The sequence below is a fragment of the Sylvia atricapilla genome, chromosome 11 (genome assembly GCF_009819655.1).
Source record: "Sylvia atricapilla isolate bSylAtr1 chromosome 11, bSylAtr1.pri, whole genome shotgun sequence".
Classification (NCBI taxonomy): Eukaryota; Metazoa; Chordata; class Aves; order Passeriformes; family Sylviidae; genus Sylvia; species Sylvia atricapilla.
The window spans coordinates 2,039,524-2,067,199 of record NC_089150.1 but is presented as its reverse complement, the minus strand read 5'-3'; the positions used below and the strand labels follow the sequence as shown (position 1 = coordinate 2,067,199).

The 27,676-nt window shown below is 45.5% G+C and overlaps 1 protein-coding gene across 1 annotated transcript in view; it reads left to right on the top strand.

Moving 5' to 3' along the window:
* Nucleotides 1-27,676, top strand: part of LOC136366238 (contactin-4) — a 129,737-nt gene that overhangs the window by 56,321 nt on the left and 45,740 nt on the right. Inside the window, exons 5-10 of the mRNA XM_066327159.1 lie at nt 3,779-3,982; nt 7,331-7,433; nt 8,507-8,691; nt 18,222-18,358; nt 21,191-21,320; nt 24,620-24,770. Coding sequence (XP_066183256.1) covers nt 3,779-3,982; nt 7,331-7,433; nt 8,507-8,691; nt 18,222-18,358; nt 21,191-21,320; nt 24,620-24,770 — 910 coding nt within the window. The remainder of the gene's footprint in view (nt 1-3,778; nt 3,983-7,330; nt 7,434-8,506; nt 8,692-18,221; nt 18,359-21,190; nt 21,321-24,619; nt 24,771-27,676) is intronic.

The following is a 27,676-nucleotide window of genomic DNA, read 5'->3' as shown; positions in this document are numbered from 1 at the left end:
AGGGAGAATTACCAGAGTGATACTTTTGTCCAGGCTGATTTCCTTAAATTGTTCTGCAATTATTTAAGACTGGAAGATGAAAAATTGATCCAGTGGTGCTGGCAGGGCAATGGAACGGTCTGTAGGCCTACAAAAAAAAAGGGGCAGTGCATAATTTATATCGCTTTAACATTAAAATAAAACTGGGAAAGAGACAAATGGTCAAAATTCCAGGAATTGCAGAGGTCTGGTGTGTGTGGAGAGGAGCCTGGGAGGGTTGGGTAGGGCCATGACCAGGGTGTGTTGAGCCAGGGATTTTTGTCTTTCCCAAATAATTCCCCTTTTCCCTTTCCAGGGTCTTGTGGCACTTGGAGCCTTTTTTCCTGCTCACATTTTGTGATTTGTGGGGCTCTGGCTGTTGATTGCTCAATCAAATCACAGTGAAACTCGGAATTCTGACACTTGAATGAGGGACATCCCTCTACAAGCAGCTGTCAGATTTTAATCAGCAAGTTGAGAATACAGCTCAGGTTCACAGGACCTGCTGGAACCTGCTGTAAAGGGGAAGTGAAAACCGAAGGAAAGTAGGCAAAGAATCACATGGAAAGGGGCCCAAATCGGCCAGGAGAAGTTTGTAATAAATTCCTCAAGGAATTAGAGCCTAATGTGTAATTAGAAAACCTCGTCTTGCCCGTTGCTGCTGATTCCCGGTGCTCCAAGGCTCCGTGTGGGTGACTTTGGGAAACGTTCCCATCACCAGGAGCCACCTCGGGCTGTGTTTGAAGTGTCTGTTTGCACAGGAGTTACAAATTGCCTGTGGGATGTGAGCTGCCTGTCACTTCCAGAGCAATTAGAGAGGGAGACCTTATCAAAAGGAGCTCGTCAAGTCGGAGGAGCCCATAAATATTGCAGCAGGATCTCTCAGGAAATCAAAGGCACTTGGAGGGAGTATTTATTTACATGTTGCTACACAAGCAGATGCACTTAGAGATGCTCCAGTCAGTGCTGCTCCCTGGGCTGGATATTCCTTGAGTCCCATGGGCTTTGAGAGAGGGAGAGAGAAAGAATCAGCCAGTTTTAAATGTTACGGAGCTGTAATGGAATGCTGCTGCTATCCAGCTCTGTGTCATCTGGGCAGCTCTCTGGCACTGATGGGAAGGCAGAGCTGCACCTTCAGATCTTTACTCTGATCCTCAGTTTCATGCAGCCAAATGAAGAGTTTGAAGGTGGCTTTGGGGGAGGTTTTCGGTGTTTTGCCCTCTAGAAATGAGGCAAAATTTATTCCTTCCATCATTTTGGAGGGATCCAGGGTCATGAGTTTGTTTGTGTCTTTGATCAGAGCTCCTGCTCTTGCACAGCCTCCTGTGTCCTGCTCACCCAGGGCTGCCTCAGCTCCAGTGACAGAATTATCCCAGACTTTTTAACTGAGGCAGAGCCTGGGGAAAGCTCCCACAGTGATAACAGGGTGGGACAGTCTGGGAAATGGCAGCACAAGGGCTCTCCACGGCTCTCACCAGCAAAGAGATGAGAAGTCCTGGAGCCAAAGGGATCATCAGCCCACAAGCACAGGACCATGGACTGCAATGAAAATATTTAACCTGGAAATTAGAGGGGTTTCAGCAATTAAAGTGCTGCTGGCTGGCAGAGAGTAAAGCAGGAGTCGTTTCTGGAGTGTGATTATACCCACGAGGCCTCCTGGGGGAGGATGGCAAGGACAAGGATTGATGCAGAAATTCCCTCCCCAGCGTTTTCCTGTGGTCACTTCACCATTTCCACAGAACTGCTGAGCTCAGGGGGGCTCTGGTGGAATCCTTGTGTGTGAAGAGTCACTCCAATTTCAACACCTCTGTGCATCCCTGGGCAGGGAAGTTTATTTGCCTGCTGCTGGCTGCTTCTGGAGGAGCAAGATTATTGTTCACTGAGAGCAAATTAAAAAAAAAAACAACCACAAAACAAAAAACAAACCAACAAACTTAACTACTTGCAGAAAATAACAAACTGGCTGAGAAGTGGTGCCTTGTTTGCTCTGAGTATCCTCTTGACATCAGCATGAGGTTCCTTCTAGTGAGATGCACATGTGTAAATATGATGATTAGATATTCCCTCATAAACGGAATTACCATCTCTTCCTGGAAGTCTAAGCAGGCATTTTCCAGTCCTGTTGTTACCAATGAATAAATAAAGGCCAAAGGGCTGCATTCAGCCTCTTCTGGCTGGGAACAGGAGGATGTGAGGGCAGAAGATGTTTTCCAAAGTATCTAATGGTAGCTGAGGTCAATTAGAGCCACGACTCGTTAGAGAATTCAAATAAGAATATGATTTTTAGTATAATTAGTGTTCCCTTAGAAAACTGCAGCAGTCTTGTGTCCACTCCAGGCTCTTTGAGTGTGTTTGGGCATTTGGCTCAGGCAGATAAAACAGGGTTAGGCTGCATTAACCTCACTCACAGCCTCTGCAACATCTCTCCCTCCTTCTTTACGGCTCAAATAACTTCCAGAGACGCCTTATAAAACACAGAGCCCTGTCTAATTAGTCACAGAGAAGATTACAGCTGCTTAATTTAGTGTTGGGTTTTCTGCTGATTCAGAAATTCCCGAGGAATAAAGCATCCAGTGGGTGATAACACGACTCGGCAGATCCTCCTCACAACTGCCTTTAAGGGGAGGGAAAAAAAAAAAATTAATTAGAGAGGATGAAAGCAAAGCCATGGGCAGGCTGCAATGTTCATGAGAGAAAGGTGAGATTCCCGTGAAATGCATTTTATTCTGGATGGAGCTGAAGGAGTAGCAGGAATATGGGATCTGTGTGTGGGCTTGGAAGTGTCACAGCTGGAAATTTGCATTTGTAGTGACGCCTTTTTCTCCAGTCCTAAAAATACGAGCCAGGCACAGTTAGGGTGATAAAAGGGGCAGCTTTATGTGAGGATCCTCAGGTGCACAAATTGGTCAGGTGGAAAGTGCTGAGGATGTGCCCTGCTCGTGATTTATGTGCAATTTTTTATAGATTCTGCAGATTAGCATATCTGACAAGAACGCCCCAATTAGGAACCTGCCCCATGAATTAATCCCCCCAGTTCTGGTACCTTCTAAATTTTCCCCCCACTGACAAGATCCAGGCCCTGTTTACAAAAATATGTCTCGAAAAAGCAGTTTTCAGCCTTGGTTTCTAAGGAGCATAAGGATCCTGGAATTAGTTTTGCCTTTCTGCCTAGGAAAACGTTGAAGCTAAGCTATGATAAAAAGCTACAAAATATGTGGAGAGAATAGAGAGAGGAAAACAAGGTAAAAAACCAAAATGGCATCAGAGACTATAGAGAAGGTAAAAAGGTAAAAACCAAATAGGTATCAGAGAATAGAGAGAAGGTAAAAAGATAAAAAACCAAAATGGCATGAAGAATATAGAGAAGAAAAAATAAGAACCAAAATGATGCCAGAGACTATAGAGAAGAATAAAAGGTAACCAAAATATTCAATATTCTCTGATACCAAAAGGGTGTCAGAGAATATAGAGAAGATAAAAAAGTAAGAACCAAAACGGCATCAGAGACTACATATAGAGAAGAAAAAAGGTAAGAACCAAATGGGTGTCAAAGAATATAGAGAAGATAGAAAGGTAAAACCAAATGGGCATCAGAGACCATATATAGAGGAGAAAAAAGGTAACAACCAAAAGGGTATCAGAGACTACAGAGAAAATAAAAAGGTGAAAGCCCAAAGGGCATCAGCAGCCCTGAGGCTCATCCCCTGGGCTGTGATGTCTCCCATTTTCCCTGCTCACAGCAGTTCCCTTGTTCTTGCAGAGCTGACCTACGCCTGGATCTTCAACGAGTACCCCACCTTTGTGCACCAGGACAACCGGCGCTTCGTGTCCCAGGAGACTGGCAACTTGTACATTGCCAAGGTGGAGACCTCGGACGTGGGCAACTACACCTGTGTGGTGACCAACACCGTGACCAACAGCAAGGTGCTGGGGCCACCAACGCCCCTCGTCCTCAGGAACGACGGTAGGACCCTCCCAAGCTGCCCTCAGGGGCTTTGTCGTGCTTTTTGTGGCTGGGTGTCACCCAGAAATTCAAAAGTCGCCTGAAATGTCTGTGTTGGAGTTCAGGGGGTTTTTTCCCCTCCTCACGTGGTGATGCTGGAGCTGTGGTTCAAACTCATGGACAGCTGAAGTTGCTCTTCCCACTGCTCTCAGAGCAACTCTCAGAGTCAGGCAATAATTACAAAGAAAATAATTACAAAAGAAAAAACCCTTGTGGGAGTTGGCCCAAGACAGGAAACGAAATAGATTTTAGAGTCTGGGTATACCAGGTTGGTTTTTTTTCTCATTTTATGCAGCCCAAAAGTGAACAAAGGCACTTTGTTGTTTCGGTAACTGTTAGCTCAGCCCGTGTTTCCCAGCAGAATTAGGGCTATTTTTAGTGGTCTGTGGAATAATACAAAAAAAGGGGAGAAGAAAGCAAAAGAGCATTTCTAAATTTATACAGACAAGTGATCTGTATCGTCGTCATTTTGGAGCAGATAAGAAAAAAAAAAATACATTTGCATGTTAATTTCCAATTAAAATTAATTAAAACGTCTCTGTTTAAAGGCTAACAGTTGGGACATTTGCTCCAGGAATAGAAATGCAATGTTAGCAGCTTCTCCTGGAAGAAGCTCCACTGTCACTTCGTGGGATTTGACAAAAATTCCTCGCTTGGAAAATGCAGGCTCCTTGGAGTGGGAAATGCTGTTGGTGATGAGGAATTGTCACAGCTGGACTGGGAGGGTTGGAGGTGCTGCTTTTCCAGCTCTGCTCCACATCTGCCCGCCCTCACAGGGAATTCTGTGCTCCTACAAACACAGCAGCAGCAAATCTGTCCCTCTGAGTCCACGCAGTGAGTCACAGCACGAATGACAAAGAGCAATGTTGAAATCTGCCTCGTGCTAACACCCGCAGGGCTGAAATAATAATTATTAAATATTATTAAATAATATTATTAAATAGTCCAATAATAGGAATCGAGTTTTGGAAACCCTGCTGGGAGAGGTTCAAGGGTGCGCAGTGATAGAACAAGAGGAAATGGCTTTAAATTGATAAATTGGGAAGGAATTGTTCCCTCTGAGGGTGGGGAGGCCCTGGCACAGCTGTGGCTGCCCCATCCCACTCCAAAGCCTGCTGGGAGCATCCAGGTGTCCAGAGCTGCTGCTCCTGCTCTACTTCCCATATTTCTCATTAAAATGTGGGATTTGCCACATCAGGATTGAAACAGAAGCAGTGGGAAAGGAGCAAAATAGCCCTGGAATAAAATTGCCATCAGCAGCAGCTGGATGGGCCAATTAAACTGTAACGTTTCACAGGTGTCAGGAAATGCAGATCAAATCCTCAGACCAATTAGCCCTGAATTCCTGGGATTTTTATCCCAGAGAACGTTTTTAAGCCTTGAAATTGGAAGAAAGATACAAAAAGGCTCTGAAATGCCAACAGATGGAGCGTCTGATGTGCCGTGACAGTGGGAGTGTTCTCCAGGCCACAAACCCAGGGTCTGGTTGGGTCCTTTATTTCCTCCTCCATCCCTGCCACCTGCACAGCTCAGTCAGATGTTAAATCACCCAGGAGCAGCAGGAAAAATGAGGATTTTCTGCCTGGAAGTGATCTTGGATTCGGGATGGAGATGTCTCAACTGCTCTGATGTTGCTCCTGTAAAGAGGGGACTCGCTCCACACCCTGTATTTATTTTTGGAGATAGGCAGGGTGGCATTGCAGCAGGAGCCTGGGGATTTTTCCAGGTGTAAATCCTGATTTTTCCAGGTACAAATGCTGATTTTTCAGTGGTTGGGGTTCACAGTGAGGCTGTGAGAGGCCAGGGCTGAGGAGGGTGGTGGCTGTAGCTGATGTCCCACAGCCCCAGGGAAACATCCCCATCCCACTGGGAGGTTTTATCCCCCTGGGGTTTCACCTCTCCAGGCCCAGCCCAAGGCAAAGAAATGGGAATAAATAAAAAGTGAGCGAAGAGAAGGGGAAAAAGATCTCCACAAGTTCTATCAACTGCTGCCTTGGAGACCACAGGGCAGTCCTTGGCTTGGTTGAAGCTCATCCAGCAAATATTTAGCACAGATTTTGGAGAAATTTAGGCAAGATTTGGCAGGTCCCAGTTGGGAAAACAGGATTTTGAGCTTTTGGAGGGTGCAGTGTTAACTGCAGAGGGCTGGTGAGTGATGTGCCACATAATTCTTGTTGTATGGTTTGTAAATGCTGGAATGTCACCACGGAATCACAGATTTCCTGTTTCATGTGTGGGGCAGGGCATGAATTTGTGGAGAGTCTCCATAATTTTAAAAAATGCATTTAATTTTGACAACCGAGGCTGCGCAGCAGCGACTTTGTTGAATATTTATTTGCAATTAATGTGTTGGAAGAAAGGTGAGAGAACCTGCTGCTGCCATCAGAACAGGGAACATTGAGGCCAGTGGTGTGAGCCTCACACTGAGCACTTCCAGCTTTTTCACTGGGAAATTAAAGGAAAAAAAAACAGGATTTTCTTGCATCCGGTGTGAAAAGCAAGAGCAGCCAGCAATCACAGGCCAACATCAGCAGCTCTGCTGTGCCCCAGTGTCACTGCTGGCTCATTTCTGTATTTTGGGGATTCTTCAGGGCTGACCCAGCTCCTCTCCTCCCTTGGCCACCGTCCAGGATGTGCTGCACTGTTGAGATTTGAACTGCAATCATCAATTAGCTGATAATCACTATTGGTGGAATTATATGTGCCAGGGTTTAAGACAGTGCACGGTGGCTGGAAATGGAGCCATTTGTCAGGGCTATAATGGCCTTTTTATGTGCACAAATTTTTAAACACAATTTCATAAAGAGGCTGCCACGCTCTGTGATTTACTGGGGCAGTAAAAAAAAAAAAAAAAATAAAGAAATTACCCGAGGAGTAGATGATCTCTGTGCATTGAAATCCTGGAAGTTAATAGAAATATCTCTGTTAACTCCAGGGATTTTAAAACTTTTTCTTAATAGCTGTTTGTTCCACGTTTCGTTTCTAGGAGATGCTGAACCTCCCTGATTATTGCTACCCTTATTTCACAGGCTACCTGCAAAAAACCCTGCATATTCAAAAAGCAAAAAGTAACAGAGCCATGAAGAGATTTTAATCTTTGGCAGATGGCGTGGAGAGTTGGTTCAGCTTCTCCTCTGGCACTAAACGGGAAAAGAGCCCACACTCCATGGCTGTTAGGAACAGGCCATGTTTAAAATGAATGGATTAATTGGGCAAGTAATGAAGTATAGAGCAGCTCTGTGCTAGCACGGGAACACTTGTGAATTTACTGCTGAAATCCAGGCCTTAGCATCTCCTTTGTGTTCCCAGGGGTGATGGGAGAGTACGAGCCCAAAATAGAAGTGCAGTTCCCAGAAACGGTTCCATCTGCCAAAGGAACCACGGTGAAACTGGAGTGCTTCGCCTTGGGCAAGTAAGTTTGGATCCATTATTAGTAGTAGTATTATTATTAATTATTATTCCTGCAGCTTCTCTTGCTCGTGGTGCAGTTCCTAATGATGCATTTCCCTCAGCAGGAGTTACTTGTGGCCAGTTTTTTGTTGCAGCCACAGGAGTGGCTGGAGTAAACACTGGCAGCACTTCCAAAATGTTGGGACTGGGAGGAAAATCATCACAAAATGGATGGTTTGGGTTGGAAGGGGCCTTAAATCGCACCCAGTGCCACCCCTGCCATGGCAGGGACACCTCCCACTGTCCCAGCTGCTCCAACCCCAGTGTCCAGCCTGGCCTTGGGCACTGCCAGGGATCCAGGGGCAGCCACAGCTGCTCTGGGCCTCCCCACCCTAAAAATGGACGTGTTTTCACAGCAGAACCCCAAACCCAGCTGAGTCAAACCAGCATTTTAATAATAAAACATCTCCTGCTTACCCACCGCGATGAACACATTTGTAGTATATATTATGTATAATTATACATATAGATATATAAATTATAAATAAATTAATTAAAATCCTAATAAATATTTTTAAATAATATATTATATTTTAATGTATATTAATATATTTTAAATTAAATTAATAAATTATATATTTGTGCTATGTTAGGTTGTTATATTATATTATATTACATCGTACTATATCGTATTATAACGTATCATATCATATCATATTATGTTATGTCGTATTATGTTATGCCATATGTTATGTTATGGCATATTATGGTATATTATGGTATATTATGTTATATTACATTATATTATGTTATATTATATTACATTACATTATATTACATTACATTATATTATATTATATTATATTATATTATATTACATTACATTTTTTATATTATTTTACATTACATTACATTACATTACATTACATTTTTTACATTATTTTCCATTATTTTACATTATATTCTACGATGTATTTGTATCTCACACAACGCACCCGCACCAAACCCCCTCTAAATCCCGTGCCAGGCTGCTCACACTGACCCTCCCCACGTCCCCCTGTGCCTTATCCCCTGGCTGTGTGCTGTCCCCCGCAGCCCCGTGCCCACCATCAGCTGGAGGAGGGCGGACGGGCGGCAGGTGCCCAGGAAGGCGCGGAGACACCGCTCCAGCGGCCTCCTGGAGATCCCCAACTTCCAGCAGGAGGACGCCGGCCTCTACGAGTGCGTGGCTGAAAACGTCAGGGGGAAGAACGTGGCCCGAGGACAGCTGATGTTTTATGGTGAGCAGGCCGCTGGAGATGTTCTTTGAGGACGGGATTTGGGGTTTTGGATGGGTTTTTTGCTATCCAAACGGCGCGCCTTGAGAAGGGTGTAATTGGAAATAAAAGTTGGATGGATGGTGCATATTGATGGAGAATTAGAGGAGGTGGGACAAAAAAACACATCCCCAGGAAGGACATTGGGCATGGAAACGTGCTGGAAGTGCTTGGACAGGGCTCTTCTGCCTTCTGCTGGCAGGGAGATCTGGGGGAGCATCCTCATGTTCCAGCTGGGGAGTTGTGATGCATGGGCTGCCCCAGCTTTTGTGGATAAATGTTAATTGCTGGTAACCAATTAAGAGCTGCTCTCAAGTGGATCAGTGATAAAACAACAGGGAGAGTTGGGTTTAACACTGCCAGGGCAGAGCCCTCTCCCCTCAAAGGCTTTCTGAACCTGCTTTTCCCTCACTGAAATCAGAGTCCTTGTGCCAGGCGCTGTGAAATGTCAGATTTCAGCCTCCTAGGTCTGCTCTGTTAAATAGAAGGTGCATTAATCCCACTGATCCTGCTGCTCATCCCCAAATTTCTGCTGGGAACAGCCCCACAAACTCCAAGTGTGGCTTTACCTGTGTTAGAGGTGAGTGAGGAGTGCAGGGAGGGGATTTTGGATCACAAGGTTCTGGTTGAGATGTTTTGGAGAGAGAAGCTGCAGGTTCCACACCTCCCACGGCTGTGCAGAGACCTCCACGGCATCAAAAAAAGAAAAATCCTGGTTTTGTTACTGCCCTGTTCCCATCTCATGTTGTTCTTCATAGAAAATATGGACAAAAGTTCAGAGTTTTCTCCCCTAAATACTCCTGAGGGCCCAGCTGCTGTCTGCAGGGAGGATTGGGGTGAACTCCAGAGAGGAGCAGAATGGGTTTTGATTTATAATAACTTTTGCCACAGAAAAAGTGTTTGGGAACCAACCCTTCTGGCAAAACTGGAATGAATTTAGTGGGTAATGTAACTTTTTTTTTTTTAAGGAAGTAAGGATGTTTTCAAATTGGAAATATTTCTGAAAGACATTTCATTTAGAGATCAGAACTTTGGGCGCTTCCATTTCAAATGAACATTTCTGCTTTTAAAACTGAGGGAAATATAAAATGAGAAAACATTAAAAAGGAGTGAAAGAGCAAGAACAAAGTGAAATCTTTCACGTTAAGGAAAGAATCTGGGGTTGATTTGAATGGGGTTTGATTTTTTTAATTAGATGATTTCAAGATTCCTTTTTCTGTGCTGTTTCTCCTGCTTTTTCCCACGTGGGGAGTAAATTAAAAGCCTCATCAGTCGTAGAGTTTTGCTCTACCCACGGCCAAAGCTGCTTTCCTTGGAAAGCAGGAAATGAAACCTTTGGAACAGTCCCACCACAGCATATATTGAGTTAGAATCTCATTACTGTAATGAATTTACTGCCCTGGATCCTACACAAAAGCTGCCACTGTGGCTCGTGCTGCTTTTCACACCCCGAGTGGCATTTCAGCAGAGAAGCTCGAGGGTTTTTGGGAGGAGGAGGAGTGTCCTGCTCCCAGTCTGTCATGCTGGGAAGTCTTTCCATCTCTTCCCTGGGGGTGGAGGAATTCCCACTGGAGAGGTGGCAGCTGGACGCCTCCCCTGGTGCAGGTTTTAAAGATAATTCCCTAAAATATCCTCGTTGTCTTGAGGATGGGGATTTTCCAGGGAACTGGTTGGTTTTTTAAGGATAACTTGTGTTTGGCAGCCGGTGCTGAAAATAGATCTCTTAAAAAAAAAAAAAAAAAAAAACACCAACTTGCATTCTGTACTTTGGCTCTGGAGTTTTGCGTGGCAGCAAAATTTTTTAGGGGAAGGTAATTCACTGTAAACTTTTATAAAAATAATTGGGGAAAAGAACGTAATTTTTTTTAATAACTGATTTTTTTTTTTTTTTAAGCTGAGAGTTGTTATTTCATTATTGAAATACAACTGTAATAGTGGCAGAGCTTTCAAGTTGCTTTTGGAAGGTCAGGGCTGGTGCCTGGCGAGGGAAACGCTCTGGAGGTGCTGAAAGGTTCTGGTTTGAATGGATTTGAGGAAGAAACTTTTTATCATGAGGGTGGTTAGACCGTGGCATAGATATCCCAGGGAAGCTGTGGCTGCCCCTGGATCCCTGGGAGTGTCCAAGGGCAGGTTGGACAGGGCTTGGAGCACCTGGGACAGTGGGAGGTGTGGCAGTGGATGGGATTTAAGGGGCAGGGGGGACACTGGGTGGGATTTAAGGGGCAGAGGTGACCCTGGGTGGGATTTAAGGGGCAGAGGTGGCACTGGGTGGGATTTAAGGGGCAGAGGTGACCCTGGTGGGATTTAAGGTCCCTGCAGCCCAAAGCAGAGGAGGTTCAGTGTGATCTGGGTTATCAGAGGTGCTGCCCACGTGCACTGAATGTGCTCTGCAGGTCACAGCCAGGCTCTAACAGCACCACTCCTTTGAAATTAGTGTTTATTGCCACGTTATCAGCCTCTGTGCGTGGCACAAAGTAAGAAAAGAGAAGAAAAAGAAATCCAAATTTGCCTGCTCTCTATAGATAGCCCAGCATTGTCACTTCTCTCTGTGCTGCTGGAGGTTGTCAGGGAGGGTTGGCTTCTGCTATTTCACTCTTGTATCAGTGTTTATTTTCTCCTCCGTTAGCATATCAGTGGCACTGAAGTTGTTCGACATCCTTGTTGCAGCAGGAAAAGGTTAATTAAACCTGCAAGATCCCTTCTTGCTGCATTTTCAGTGCTCTGAGCCCCTGAACCAGGCTCAGGGTTTCCACTGCTCTCCACAAACATTTGTTCCAGGGCTGAGTCCCCCTTGATGGATCGACCTTCCCGGGGAAACATGTTCCTGTTAATGCAATTACAGCCCCTTGCTTGTGTTTGCTGGACTGATGGAACTCTCAGTGACACATTTCCTTGCTGGATCTCTTGTTCTCCCTCCCTCAGGTTAATAATTCCTGGCAAAGGCACCCGGGGGAATTTTTGGGGCTGTCCAGTGCAGGGCCAACACTTGTGTTTGATCCTTGGGGGTTTCCCCCAGCTCAGAGTATTCCCTGATCCTGAATTATCAAATTACACTGCTCAGCCTCTGCTCTTGCACCTTTTAGCAGCTCTGGCTGCTGCTGCTGCCCTCCTGAGCGTGTTCCCTGTGCCAGCTGGATCCCGTGGCTGAGGCAGGTGAGGTCCCCAGCGGGACACAGGGTTCTCTCCTCCCAGTTTCTCCCAGTTTCTCCAGTTCCTCTCTGCAGCGAGGGCCCTCCACACCCTCAGCTGTGTGTTTTGGGACGCACTCCCATTGACCTGGTTGTATTTTTAATCTGGCTGCTCATAAATTTTACATTTGCTAACCCTCCTCAGGGCTAAGATTTATATCCTGAGCAAACAGCAATGCCAACAATTATTTTCTTCCTGGCAGAAGTACAGTAAACAGATTACCTTAACCAGCTAATTTAAAAAAGAAATTGCCTTTTTGTTCATAAAACCAGCATTAAGGAGATGCTTATTTATTATTGATGTTTAATTCATGGTAAGTTTAGATGCTGTTTCAGCCCAATCTTCTTCTATTGGAATTTGTGACCCCAAGGCTGCTCATCCCTGGGTTTGAACTCCTTGGGCTCTGCTTCCCTTTACTGACTCTGGTGACTTAATGCAACATCTTGAGATCCCCCTTCCCCAACAAAATATTTAACCTGAACGACAGAAAATATGAAAAAGAGCTGCTGGTTGAGGTGATCCAAATATCCATGTGTTCATTTCTATGAGTGTGACAGCACTGGGGAGGGCTGAGGAGCTGAGAACGTTCGTTTGCCAGGATTTTGACACAAAACATGGGATTTGTCCCTGGCTTTCCAGTCAGATTCATGCTGGGAGATATCCCAGCTCCAAACCAGCTCAGCTGGAGCCAGCACAGAGGCAGGTGCTGACTCAGCATCACCTGTGGTGCTGCAGCATCCCCCATCCTCTCCTGCTCTGGCAAGCCAAAGGGAAGAGGAAAAAATTGCAGCTCAAATGTTTTCCAAAAGTGTCAGCACAGCAGCGTCTGCATTAGCAGACAGACAGACAGACAGACAGACTTCTCTGTCACTAATTACAGCTCTCTGCAGTGTTTTCTGAGATATTCAGCAGAACCCGTTTAACTGGCTGGGCCCCTTTTCAGATTAAATCTTTCCCAAACCCAAGTCCCACTAGGAATTTGTGAGGCTCCCTGATTTTGCAGTGAGAAGAGTTCTCTTTTCATCAGTGTTTTATTTGGGTAAAAGCCACTTTATGCCACTCTGTAAAACAGGTGTAAATCAGATTATGCTCTTCATTATGGCCAGAGGTCTAGAAAGGAAATTGGCACAAGTGACATCCAGGCAGCTTTATGCTCAGTTTAGGTCCCAAATTGCAAATAGTTTACTGAAAAATTGAATAAAGTGAATTTCTGGACTGATAAAAATACAAGAAAATTCTTGTAAATAAAGCAAGTGTAATATTGCTATATTATTATAATTAATTATCGTTCACATCACTCACTAGAAAACCCAGTTGTCACCTTTTGCACAGGGAAAAGTTAGTACAGGGAGGAGTAACTCAGAGATTTGAATTCTTTGCTGCTGCCCAAAGGAAGTCTTGAATTCAGAACAACTTCCTGCACAGGGCACAGAAGTGTTTTCTCATCAGCCTTTCCTTTTCCAAGGGGTTGCTGGAACCCTGCTTACAGAGAAATCCAATTTCTGGAGATTCAGAAAAAAAACTCTGATATTATTATCAGGAAAAGGTCTGATATTATTATCAGGAAAAGGTCTGATATTATTATCAAGAAAAGGTCTGATATTATTATCATTGTTGCTCGGAGAAACGTCTCCCCAGCAGGAGAAACAAAAATACAAGCAGGGTGAAACACAAATAGAAATGAAATGAGAAAGCTACTCATAGAACACCCCACACCTCCCTCACAGCCCTGAGCTGCTGCAGTTTAGTGTCAGCATGAAAAAGAGCTGAACCCAGGGGGGTGGGTCCCTGTGACACCCCCAGCCCACAAAACCCAGGGAGAAAATCCTGTCATGGTGCAGAACATGGGACAGGAGATGAGTGGCAGGAAGGGACAGCTGAAGGGTTTTTATCAGCTGGGTTAACTCCTTCAGATTCTCCTCTGTTTCTCTTCCTCTGGTGTTCAGTGTTTGGTGTACAGTGATTTCCCTGGAAGCAGAGCTCCCAGGCTGGGCTGGCAGGGTCACTCCTGTAGAGTTTCCAAAGACTCAGCCCAATGGAGATTATTTTAGGTACAATGTCCCAGCAGGTTGGTTTGGTGCAGGATTTGCACACCTTTAAGCTGTACACATTCCAAGCAGTCCTCCATTGGCAGCAGAGGTCAGGAGGAAGGAAAGGAAGAGGGAGGAGAAGTGGAAATTGAGGTCTGGTTTCCCATCCCTGTGATCTTTGGGAAAGGAAACAAATCAGGATTGAGGGGTTTGTGCACAGGAACTGTTTCCCCATTTGGGGCAGGATGAGGTGAGCATTTACCTGCACCAGCCTCACACACTGGCTGCACTCTTTAGTTCCAATTACTCATCTCTTTCTCCCATCTGGTTGGGATTTTTTTTTTTATTTATTTCACTTCTTACACTTGCTTTCTTTAGGTCTTTAGGCCGCTCTGATCCTGGGCTCAGTCTCAATCTCCTTAGAATAGAGATGGTAATGGACAAGTCATTCAGCCTTTCATCTGCCATTAATGATGAATTACACAGCCTGCACCAGGTCATCAGCTGCTAGAAATTGGCTTAGGAACACTGAAATCAATACACAGCAGCCGAGAATTGGATTCTGGATATGTATTAGCACCTCATTTGCTTGAGTCTTTTTGGTTGTTTTGAACTCACAGAGTCTTACAGGTTTATTTCTCATATTTCTCCCTCCCTTCTGGGGGTTTGTTACTCATCTCTGAGGTGATGCATCATCATCACCTGCCACATCACTTCATTTTCAGATACCTTTTAGGACATGATTTCCCATTCCTACTTTTGCCTTTTAATTTCTTACAGCGAAGGACAGACTGCCCCTGGATTTTTTTTTTTATTTTAGAGAAGTAAGATTATATTTAGGCATATTTTCCTATTCAGCTGGTTTTAACTGTCCCACTTTGTGTTGGTGAAGACTGAAAGGTGATCAAAGGTAAACAGGAGGTTTTTTCCTCACTATTTCCATCATTTTTCTTCTGTCCCCCTGAGTCCAAGCTCCAGACAGCTCTAGGAGGGGGAGATTTTTTCTTTAAAGCAACCCTTATGTAAGAGTCGTGCTTATATCTCTAAGCTTTTTCTTTCACTTTATAGATTTAGCATATGAATTTTGCTTGCAACTCAGATGAATTCTTAATCAGCTTCCAGATTTTTCCTCCAGGATCTTTCCAAGGCCAGCACTATCTGAAGTACTCCAAGCAGGGCCAAAAATATTTCCTGTAAAATAATTTCTCGCGGCTGAAACGATCCGAAGGACTTTTTTTTCTAGAACCAGTCACAAATTAAACCTCCGAGAACATCACTACAGCAGAAAATATTGCGGAGAGGAGCTGGCCCCATCCCCTTATTTGAATTATTTTAATTATCATGCCTGAAATCTCGTGTCGTGTTACCTTGGTCCGATCCCCGGTGGGCGCCTGTCAAATTCCATTAGGTTGTGGCCACTCTCCTTTGGTGGCTCACACAGATCTGCAGCGTGAGCCAACCCCTGAAATATTCCCCAAGATGCAGCCAAGAGCTTCTCTCTGCACTGAACTGTGGAGAGGAGAGCTTGACCTAATTAGAGAAGGCTCCCAAAGAGCAGCACAGGAGGAACTCCTGGCAAACAAACCACTCGCAGCTTCTCGCTGAGAGGATTTTTTTAATTTTTTTTTTGACTTGTGCTGCTCGTTCTAGGAGTTGCCTGCACCATAAATGGCTTTGGAATTGAACATTTAACCAGTTCCTATAACTGCAGGGGGTTTAGGGTGGGGTGGAGGCTGTGGTTTGAGGTGCTGAATTTGGGGGTGGCACGTTTCAACCTCAGCACTCGGGGCAGCAGTTGGCATCAACAAGCCACAAACTACCCCAAAAAATGCCTTTTGGAGAGGATGTCCCTTATCTGGGGAAAACTATTATTTCCCTTATTTCTGTATGAAATGAGGATGAATTCTGAGTTTTCTGTCCTCCTCTCCACAGGAGTTATCTTTGTTTTTCCATAGCACACACTTACTATAGAGCACAGCTTACCATTCCTGCCTCCTCTTGATTTGCAGATTAATTCCAGTTGTTTTGTCTAGGTTTGGTTGGTTTTTGTTCTTGTTGTTGTTGTTTTTTTTCTTTTTCTAGTTTTGTTTTCATGTGGGAAATCCATAAAACAGCACAGCGAAAATAAAAAAGGCAAATGGATGTGTGTGGGTTTTATAGAGCTCCTTTCATGGGATCATAAAATTCCCTTCAAAACGATGAGTTAGATGCTGTTAGAATAGTAAATATGTAAATTCCTGAGTAATTTGCAAATGTCCTTGAGCCACTGAACCCGCTGCAATTGCTCGGCTGGATGGAATTGTTCAAGTTCTTACTCCAGATGACAGAACTGACTTTCATCTTCCTCCATTTAAAGGCTTTCCCTTTCCCATCTCTTTAGATACAGACAATAAACAAGCTTAAAATATTACAGGGGCAGGAGGAGCAGCCAGAGAAATAAACACCACTCACTTCTCCTTTTACTTCTGCTTTGCCAGGATGCTCAGTTCATGTTTTTTTGGGTTTGTTTTTTTTAAAGTCTCTTAGAGTTGAGGTGCTGTGGAAAATTCTCTCCTTCATCTCTGTTCACATTCTGGCACGTTCAGGGTGCCAGGGGTGGGGTTAAACCCAACCTGAGCTCTCTGAATTTTGATTTCCAGCATCTCATCATCACAGACATACCCCTGTTTGGGGTATGACCATACCAATTTGTCGTTTTGATGTGATGTTTTAAAATTTATCCTTTTAAGGCCATCTCTGGCCCCGTGTCCTCATCCAAAGGAGATGTGTAAAGTTGTTACCTGGCTTTCAGGAATCTTAATTTTTTTTTTTTTCCTTTTATTTGATTACCCAGGGAAAAGTATTAATCAGGTTCTTGGAGACCTCTGCTGGTAATAAAGTCAGATGCTCTTATGTCAAAATAGGGCAAATGCCCATTAAAAAAATAATCAGAATTCTGTGGTTTAATGGGACTTTCTGAAAAGTATTCTAGATACAATATATTAACATATTATTAAAAATAAGCTCTTAAATAGATAGTATTGTATATTGTGGATATATCCAGAGAAAAGGTAACTTTTAAGAAAGTCTGAGGTTTTGTGTGGTCTTCAAAACCATGTGGCAATTTTAGTGGAATTTACAGGAATCTGGCTAAACTCAAACTCTATTAAAAAAAAAAAAAAAAAAAAAAAAAAAGCCAACAAACTGATAAAATTCTGTGAAACAGTTAAAAATACAATCTCACAAGGGGCTGAAAACTGCCAGTGTTACTTTTCATCAAATTCTACCAAGACATGTCTCCAATATCTGCTTGTGGCCTTTCTAGGTTTATTCAGTGGCATTAATACAATTATTGGGTCCAAAGATTTTTCGTTCCTGTGGCCAGACGTGGAGATTTGGCCATAATCAAGACAAGACTGAGAGGCTGGGCCTGAAGCAGTGCAGAGTCACTGGAATAACCTCAATTTCAGTGCAGGACTAGTTTTAAACTATGAGTTTTGAAGTCAGAAGCTAAATTTTAGAGCTTTGAAGCCCAAGTTACATAGACCCTGAGGAAAATGTCTCTATTTGGAGGAGCAGGTGTGTAACTACTGCTTTGTTTTTGTAGGATTTCTGCAGGGTTTCTGCAGCTGCTCTTTTTCTTTAAGGGTTTTTACTGAAGGTAAAATTAAAGCAGCTTTTGATCTTGGCTGTGCCACCTTCAGAAATCAGCATTGGACTTAAGGAAAGACAATAATCTTTAGCAGTTCTTAGGATGCCTTTTTGGGGCTACCTAAAAACAGAGGGCAGACAGAATTAAGGGAATAAAAAGCTGTTCTATTTATTGAAGGGCCTGCAGGTACATTTAGGGCAGATGAAGCCCCCCAGGGGCTGCACCCAAAATGGTCTCGGGTTTTCACACTTTGATCAGTTTGGTCCATTTGCATTTTGGGGGTTCATCTTCCAATTCCAGCTCCAGGTAATGAATCATTGACCCCAAGTTTGCTGCCCCCAACTCACTTTTGTTCCCATCTCTCAGCCCTGGGGCAGTGAGGGCTCCTTGATCCCCAGGCCCGGAGAGGAATTGTTGTGTCTGCCCAAAGTGGGGGAGCAGCAGCTCACACCGTGTGTGGGGTTTGGAGTTCTGCACTAAAGAACCGCAGGGTTACAAATACATGAAAAATAGAAAAGCCGAAATCCTGCCATTACCAAATCCGACTTCTAAACCTTCTGCTGATGGGAGAAGAGGCCATTGGGCAGCTCAGAGCTGCAGCTCCCAGGCAGGAGGCCTCCCTTCCCTCCCTGTTTGCCTTGCAGCCCAGCCCAGCTGGACACAGCGCATCGGCGACGTGCGCGCGGCGCTGGAGGAGCGCGTGTCCTGGGAGTGCCGCGCCAGCGGCCGCCCCAAACCCTCCTACCGCTGGCTCAAGGACGGGGAGCCCCTGCTGCCACAGGTAGGCACTGCTGGGGGCCCCTGGGAGGGGAGCTGTGGGTGCTGTGAGCACAGAGTTCGCAGAATGGCTGGGTTGGGAGAGAGCTCCAAGGTCATCGAGTCCGACCCAGCCCCGACACCTCAACTAAATAATGGCCCCAGTGCCACATCCAGTCTGCTTTAAACACACCCAGGGATGGTGACTGCACCACCTCTCCTGGCAGATCATTCCAGTGCTTTATCACTCTTTCCATAAAATCTTTTCCCTAATATCTGACCTAAATTTCCCTTGGTGCAGCTCAAGGCTGTGTCCTCTGGTTCTGTCAGTGCTGCCTGGAGAAAGAGCCCAGCCCTACCTGAGCACAGGCACCTTTCAGGGGGCTGTACAGAGTGACAAGGTCACCTCTGAGTCTCCTTTTCTCCAGGATAAACACCCCCAGCTCCCTCAGCCCTTCCTCACAGGGTTTGTGTTCCCAGCCCCTCACCAGCCTCGTGGCCTCCTCTGGATGTGTTTGAGCATCTCAGTGTCCATCCTAAACTGAGGGACAGAACTGGACACAGCACTCAGTGTCCATTCTAAACTGAGATCCCAGAGCTGGACACAGCACTCAGTGTCCATTCTAAACTGAGACACCCAGAGCTGGACACAGCACTCAGTGTCCATCCTAAACTGAGACACCCAGAGCTGGACACAGCACTCAGTGTCCATCCCAAACTGAGGGGCCAGAACTGGACACAGCACTCAGTGTCCATCCTAAACTGAGATCCCAGAGCTGGACACAGCACTCAGTGTCCATCCTAAACTGAGACACCCAGAGCTGGACACAGCACTCAGTGTCCCTCCTAAACTGAGGGACAGAACTGGACACAGCACTCAGTGTCCACCCTAAACTGAGATCCCAGAGCTGGACACAGCACTCAGTGTCCATCCTAAACTGAGACACCCAGAGCTGGACACAGCACTCAGTGTCCCTCCTAAACTGAGGGACAGAACTGGACACAGCACTCAGTGTCCACCCTAAACTGAGATCCCAGAGCTGGACACAGCACTCAATGTCCATCCTAAACTGAGGGGCTCTGCCAGCTCTCTGATCTCTGGGTGCTTTGTTTATTTTGGGATAGGGAGGATGGAGGCTCTCTGGGACCGTAGAATCACAGAATGGTTTGGGTTGGAAGGTGCCTTCAAGGTCATCTTGTTCCACCCTCTGCCACCTCCCACTGTCCCAGGCTGCTCCAAGCCTTGTCCAGCCTGGCCTTGGGCATTGCCAGGGATCCAGGGGCAGCCACAGCTGCTCTGGGCACCTGTGCCAGGGCTGCCCACCCTCACAGAAAATGCCCCGTTCCTTCCCATGCCTAGTGGCACCTCCTTCCAGCTCCAGGAGCTGCTGCTGGGAACAAGCAGGACCCACAACAGCTCTACATTCAGAGCTCCTCCCCAAAACCAAGCATCCACGATGCAAAACTAAGGCTGGAAAGAAGGAATGGCTGAGTGAGGTTTTGGAATCTGTCACCAGAGAATGATCACTCAAAAATAATTATTTTAATCGAGGATGTTTAGGTGAACTTCAAGTGATAATGAAACCTTGGGGTTCCTGCTGGTGTTTAATGGTGTTCCCAGTCCTCCTGCTGAGCTGTGTCCCCCTGCAGGAGTTGTGGAATTACACCTCTCCCACCAGCACATCCTCCCAGCCTCTCCTGGAGGGTCATCCCCCAGTCCAGGATCCCACCTGGTCACCACACACTCAGCCAAGTCACCAAAGCTTTGCTTTCACAGGCACCAGCACTTTTCCCCCTTCACTTACTGTGAAAGAACATGGCAGCCCCAATTTGATCAAACCCAGATCAAAAATTGCACAAACATTAAATTTCTGCCCTAAGGCCAAGTAGAAAACCAATAGCTCTTTATTTTAGAATTATTTTTTTTTAAATGTCAAACTCCTGGGGAGAGGGGGAACACTTTGCTGTACTTATTAGAATTGATAACTCGGGCTCCATGTCCTCAGGCTGACAAATGAGAGCCTGGTCTTTCACTCCACACACTAATTCTGGTTGCTTCACGCTGGTCACTGGCAGATGGTGTTGTTCTTAAATCACGTTAGTGGCTGATATGAAGTAAAGGATCATTAAATAATTAGCATTTACATTGTTGTCAGTAAACTGCAGAAGGGTTTAAGTGTTTCTGCCTGAGATGGCAGCCAGTCTTACCAGCCTGCATTGCCACCTACACTCAAAATGGCCTCAAGCTCTGCCAAGGGAGGGTCAGGTTGGACATCAGGAGGAATTTCTCCATGGAAAGGGTGAATTTCTCCATTGGAACTGCCCAGGGAGATTTGGAGACCCCATCCCTGGAGGTGTCCAAGAAACACCTGAATGTGCTATAGTTCACTTCCTGTGGTGGTGTCTGGTCACAGGTTGGACACAGTAATCCTGGAGGTCTTTTCCACCCTTAATGGCTCTGTGAATCCATGGAAACACCATTGTTTTAAATGTTTCTGAGGGTGGGGTTGGCTGTGATGTGCCACTGTGGAACAGAAGTGCATTTCTTGCTCCAAGCTTATCTCCTTGAAAGGGATATTAATCTAAATGCTTTGGGTATTAAATCAATGAAGGGGTCAAGGCAAAGTCCTCCAATTTAAATTGCATTTACCAACTCCTATATTGGTTTTACCATTTAGTCTCTAGCCTGACATAAATTTGGCTGGCAGACAAATAAATTGGAGCATGCAAATTCTTCCCGTTACCTCCACTCGCTTTCGTCCACCTCTCTATAAAACACAGCGCCACGACCTGTGGGTGTCTGCTTTGAAGGGGCGTCTCCCTGCTCATTTTGGGGTTTGTTTGGCTGCTCCCCCAGGGCAGAGTGCAGCTGGAGCAGGGCTCCCTCACCATCCCCAACGTGAGCCTGTCGGACGCGGGGATGTACCAGTGCGTGGCGGAGAACAGGCACGGCGTCATCTTCACCAGCGCGGAGCTCAGTGTCATCGGTGAGTTCACCTCCCCCAGCCCCAAAAACCTCCCAAAAACCACAGCAGGTCTCTGCCCGAGCTGCTCCTGCCAGGCTGCAGCACCTGAAGCTGTCACTGTTAGCGACACAAAAAAAGGAGCAGGCAGCAGAAAGGTCGGCAGAAAAGCTCTCTACTTTATTTCTCTCAGTCCATCTTATATACATTTTTACAAGAATCCCAAAGATTGGCTGCACAGGTCACCACCTCTTCAGCCTCATTGATGAACATCACCGTCAATCATCTTTCTCCTCCCAGAGGAGAAATGTGTAAACAAAATAGATAAGTTCTAAAAATGTACCTCGTTTTCTTGGAGCTGCGTGAGAATAAAATGCAAACAGTAAAAAGTAGACAAACTTGGGGCAGCATGAAGCTGAAGGGGATTGTGGCAGTAAAAGCAGCCTGGACTGTTCTTTCTTCGTGCAGAAAAGCCAAATCTTTATTGCACAGCTCATATTTTTATAGGATTATCACCGTGTTAGATCAAGTTGGTTAACAGCACACCAACACTCACTTCATTGGTGGGTAAATGGCATTCTGCATGTCCATCAGATTCCCCTATTTCTAGATTATTTATGTATTTTCTTCACTGATTCTCAAGGGACAGATTTCTTGGTTTTGCAGGTGGGAACAGCTCTGTTACAAGAATAGATTGCTGTGCTGTTTCTCATTCCTTTGATACTTTCACATGGAAGCTCAGCCAGAGTAGCAGGGCCTAAACCATATTTTTACAAGTCCTTTCTTTGGTAAGGTGTTACCGTCTATGCAACGAGGGAGCTTTGACCATTTGTTTTTAAGGAAAGTGTGAAATGAAAACTTGAGGCAGTGGAGAGCAGAGGAAAGATGTTTTGTTACTTCATCCCATATTCCTCCAGGAGCTGGCAGGTGCATTCACTCTCCTGCTGGTTGAAGCTATTTCTGGAGAAACCTGAGCATTGGCACTCAGAACATCCAGGACCCAAAAATGTCCAGTCCTGGCTGCAGAGGTGCTCAGGACATGGTGACCAACCTCCTGTCTGAAGAGACCTTTCAGCAATCCAACAGCAACCGAAATTTTTTTCCCAAAAAAAAAAAAAAAAAGTCCCATTTCCATGCCAAAGAAAAGCTTCTTCTACCCCACAGTTCTGTGCTCAGCTGCTCTGCTCTGACCAGCTAAAACCAGGAGAAGCTCATGTCAATCCAAGTGGGGAAATTCCTGAGGGGAGGGAGCAGATTACAGAGCCAGGATCTTCCCAGAGGTGTCAGTGCCAGGACAGGAGGCAGTGGCCACAAACTGAAACCCTAGGAATGCAGCTTAAAATTAAAAAAAACAACCTTTATTTTGAGGTTGGTTGGACAAATTGTCCAGAGATATTGTGGCATCCCTGTCCTTGGAGATTCTCAGCATCCAACTGGCCACAGCCCTGGGCAAGCTCCTGTAGCTGCTCCTGGTTGATCAGGGGTGGGCTGGGACCATCCCAGAGGTCCCTGCCAGGCTCCACTGCAATCCCAAACTATGTTTTGTACGAGTGGCAGCCCTGGCCAGCATAGGGATGGAGTTTTAAAAGGTTAAACACAATTCCTGATCACAAAAGAAAGGTTTAGTTGCTCTCAAACCAAATGTTCAGTAGCAGCATTCCCTGATTTGCCCTGAAGGACAAAACGTGAGGTTTTTTCCAGCTATGGGATTTTCAATTATTGGCCGTTTTTTATCATCAGTGATAGATGCCTGCATAGAAAAAAAATTCATTTGAAGGATTGTCTGTGTTGCTGTTGGAGAAAGGTACAATAATGCTCAATAAATTAGACTTCACAATGCTGAGATTTATTGGACATGAAAGGAATCGAAATAAACCCACTGATGCTTTTCTTGTCTATTTAAAACCTGGTCAAAATGGACCTTTGGGAAGAAGGAAGATGTTTTCAGAGGAGAGAGTTTTAATCCTTGTTGGTGGGGACTCTCGGGGTGTCCCTGTGCCCAGCAGCTCCTCCTGTCCACACAAAAAAACACCCAGATTTTGGAGAGTCTGGTCTGAGAAACCTGTCATTTATTTGGCCAACTTCTCCCTTGTGTTCTGCAGCTCCGTTTCTGTCTGTCACAGGAAAAGCACCCAAATGGTGTCCTGCAGATAAATCCCTGTGCATCTGTGATTTAACTTGGCACGTTTTGAAAGGAAAGCAGCAGGTTTGCCTTTTCACTAGAGTTTCAAAGCAGGGCAACATTCCGAGCCCTCCCTGGGAAATTTCAGCTTTTAACCAGATCTGAGTGTTCAAATGGTTGTTTTAAAAGGTCCTGAAGTTAAGCACTTGCTACTGGTGGTGTTTAATCATCTCGAGTGAGACTTACAGCAAAATTAACTGAAAGAGAGAAATGGAAAATTACAGACCGAGCTTTTTCTCAGAGTGATTCTTCTCAATTATTTTTGCCAATTATCTTGCCTGGAGTCTTTAAATAAAGGCAGAATCCAGTGGTGCTGGACATTGTAAAATACGTATTTTGAGATGCAGTCTTGTCTTACAGAATTATCAGAATTAAAAAACAAATTGAAAAATTAAGTTGTGGGTCTAGAGAGAGGGGGGAAAAAAGGTCATTAAAATCCCCACCTGACAAACAAAAGGTGTCAATGAATTAAATTCATTACTCCTGAAGTGGCACAGGGAAGTTGTGGCAGTGCTGGGAAATGAACCCAGAGTGTCTAAATGTCAAATGATGACGTTTTGAATATCACAGAGTAAAACCCACAGTGGGCAACTCCTGTGTCTCACACAGGAGCAAGAAAATGCAGCAAATGACTCACAAAAAACCAGTCTAAACTGTTTATTGCAGCCATGGGAGTAACAGGTTTGTTCAAAAAATCTCTTTTGCTTATAAATTTGGGACAATCATCTGAGAAGTTCATTTCAGAAGTGATAATATATTGATAATGATAGATGATATATAAATAATAATGCATTTAATTCTGAGTGCGTTGGTGGGAAATGTCCTCAGGACGTCTCCTTTAATTCTGGAGTGTTTTACAAAGGCAAAGCTGGTTTAAGGGCTTTTTCACAGTCTTATATAGTCTTCATAGTCTTCATAGTTTCTGGTTTCTTTTAGCTGGACACACATTTTTAAACAAATCAAGTATTTTTTTGCAGTGAAAGAAGCACTCAGGTGTCTTTTTGCCCCATCCATAAAGTCCAATCATTTAGGAATTGTCAGTGAGAAACAACCCTGGAATTTTGTAATGTTCTAATAAATCTGACCTTTTTTTTTTTCCCTGAGGGAATTCTGATCTGGTTTGTGTCCATTTTGCTTTCAGCCATTGGTCCAGACTTTTCCAAAACACTGCTGAAGAAGGTAACTCTGGTGAAAGTGGGTGGTGAAGTCATCATTGAGTGCAAGCCCAAAGCCTCCCCCAGACCGACTTATTCTTGGAAGAAAGGAAGAGACATCCTAAGAGAAAATGAGAGGTAATGTCTTTAAAGTAACCATTTCTTTCATTAACTAACCCAGGGACTTTCAGCAATCAAAGCTGAATTTGTCATTAATAGCTTGGCAAAATTGACTTGCAAATGCACGAGGAAACAGCCCGTGTTCAATCCCAAGGAGCTGGGGGTGAGATTCCCATTCCCATGGTGCCCATCCCATCTCTGTCTGCTATTAAAACAGCCCTGCCAGGAAGCTGATAAAGATGCACTCCAAAAAAAATAAGTATTCTGCCTCTGCAGTGCTCTAAATAACCATTGTTTAAAATATATATATATATTTGCAGGAGATAAAAGGCTTCAATGCAAATTGCACAGCTCTGGTGCATTACTCAGTGTCCTGCAAACAGGAATTTTGGGGGGCAATAGTTAATTTGACTGTTCTAATGCCTGACTTGAAGGTGGCTTTCTCAGACTGGCCAAGTTTAACTTTTTTTTTTTTTCATTTCTTTTTGAAATTCAAAAGCCAGCTTTTGAAATCCTCCTCTGTGGTGTTGATTTGTTATTGGCTATGTAGAGATGTGGTTGTGTCACCTGCACAACACCTGAGAGCAGGACATGGAAAACTGTCCTTGACACTCCTCCAAAACATGATGTGGCAGTGGGATTGATGAGGAGAATCCCATCCTGTTAGTAAAGGCCAGAAAGCCAGAAATCGTTATCTTTAAAAGCTTTTATCTGTTAGAGCAGTTCTTTTATCTTGGAAAGTTTAATCTTGCTCCATGTAATGCCCGTTGAAACAGAGACTGTGGTGGTGTGTCTGAGCATGCAGAAAGCTCCAGTTCATGTAGAGCCAGATGATCCAAATATTGAAAACCCCATTTCTGCCTTGTTTAGCTCCTTTCTCTGATCCTTACAAAGCTGTTTTCTCTGGGCTGTTTGCTTGGGATGAGAGGAGTTGGTGATCAGTGACACAAAGCTTCCTTTAGCAGGCAGGGCACAGAGCTGCTGAGGTCAGAGTCGTCACAGATCAAGGGGCAGTGGATTTTAAAGCTGAAATAACTGTTCTCCTGGTGAGTGTGATGCCTTGGGAAGGCTGAGCTGGAACAGAGACTGGACACAGCTGGAGAATAAAGCAGAGATTTATTCAAAGGCCTCCAGGATCCACCTTGGGCAGGACAAGAGCCTGGCCAGGGCTACACCCAAGGAGGACCCAAAATGGTCACAAAATGGACAAACAGTCACCAGGTCTCACACTTGGATCAGTTTTGGTCCATTTGCACCTTGGGGTTGAATTGTCCCATTCCAGCTCCAGGCTGTGAGGTCCCATCCTTCTTGTCCCTCCCTCCAGCCCACCCTTGGTTGTGCTTTGGGGCTGAAAGTTGTCCTTGGTGTGCAGCAGGAGAAGGATTTGTTTTGTGTCCCTGCTGTGTGCAGAGCTGAGTGACACTGACTGTGAGCTCAGAGCTGCCCCTGGGCACCACAGAACCTGGGATACAGGGGAGAGAAAACTGAAGGCATCAGGGATGGTGCTGAGGGTTGGGAGTGTTTGGTGCTGGAGGCTTTGGGGTGTCAGCCCCAGCAGGTCCCATCTGTGTCCCCGTGCTCCTGGCACAGCCCGTGGCTGGATGTGCTGTTTGCTCTGAGGCTGCTCCCCTTGGCACAGCACACTTCCTGCTCCTCATTTTAATTTGGGACTGGGGCAGTGGTGGGAGGAGGTGGTGGCACCCCCTGGGCTCAGGGGCAAACCCAGCTGGGAATGCTCCAGGCTCTCATGGCAGTGCCAGGCTCTCTCCTCCTGCTGCTGCTGAGCCACAGCCAGGAGCCTCCCACCTGGGCAGCCAGCCCTGGATGGCAAACCAGACGTGAAATGTGCCCAAGCAGGTGTGAAATCTTGAGCTCCTCCAGCCCAGGGGTTTTCCAGCCAGCAGGATCATCCAGGGATCACCTGGCAGTGTCAGAACGGTGCCTTGGCAAGGGACCTGCTCTGCTCTGACACACCCTGGGCTGTGTCTGCTGTGGGGATGAGGGTGCTGAATCCTCCCCGCTGCCTTCGTTCACCAGCCCAGCCCTGCACTCTGCACCTGGAGACTGTGGGAAATCCACAGTTAGGGAATGGCACTGTCTGCAGTGTGACATCCACAGTTAGGGAATGGCACTGTCTGCAGTGTGACATCCACAATTCAGGAATGACACTGTCTGCAGTGGGAAATCCACAATTCAGGAATGGCACTGTCTGCAGTGTGACATCCACAGTTAGGGAATGACACTGTCTGCAGTGGGAAATCCACAGTTAGGGAATGGCACTGTCTGCAGTGTGAAATCCACAGTTAGGGAATGGCACTGTCTGCAGTGTGACATCCACAGTTAGGGAATGGCACTGTCTGCAGTGTGAAATCCACAGTTAGGGAATGGCACTGTCTGCAGTGTGACATCCACAGTTGGGGAATGGCACTGTCTGCAGAGTGACATCCACAGTTAGGGAATGACACTGTCTGCAGTGGGAAATCCACAGTTAGGGAATGGCACTGTCTGCAGTGGGAAATCCACAATTCAGGAATGACACTGTCTGCAATGTGAAATCCACAATTAGGGAATGACACTGTCTGCAGTGGGAAATCCACAGTTGGGGAATGACACTGTCTGCAGTGGGAAATCCACAATTCAGGAATGACACTGTCTCCTGTGGTGATGGCACTGCTCATCAGCTCCCTCTGCCTTCACGGTGCCTGAGCTCTCCTAAATTCTGCTGTATTTCTGCTTTCTGTGCTGGCTGGAATGTGATCTGCTCCCTGCTGTCCCAGGGGACAGCAGCAGTGCCTGGAGCCCAGCTCCAATATCTCCCCACACACCCAGTTTGTGGGCTTGAAACAAGAACTTTCTTGGCGGCTGGAAATATAAAATCTGTTGAAATCTAGGAAGAAAGATGCCAGGAAAAGCTGCTGCTGCAA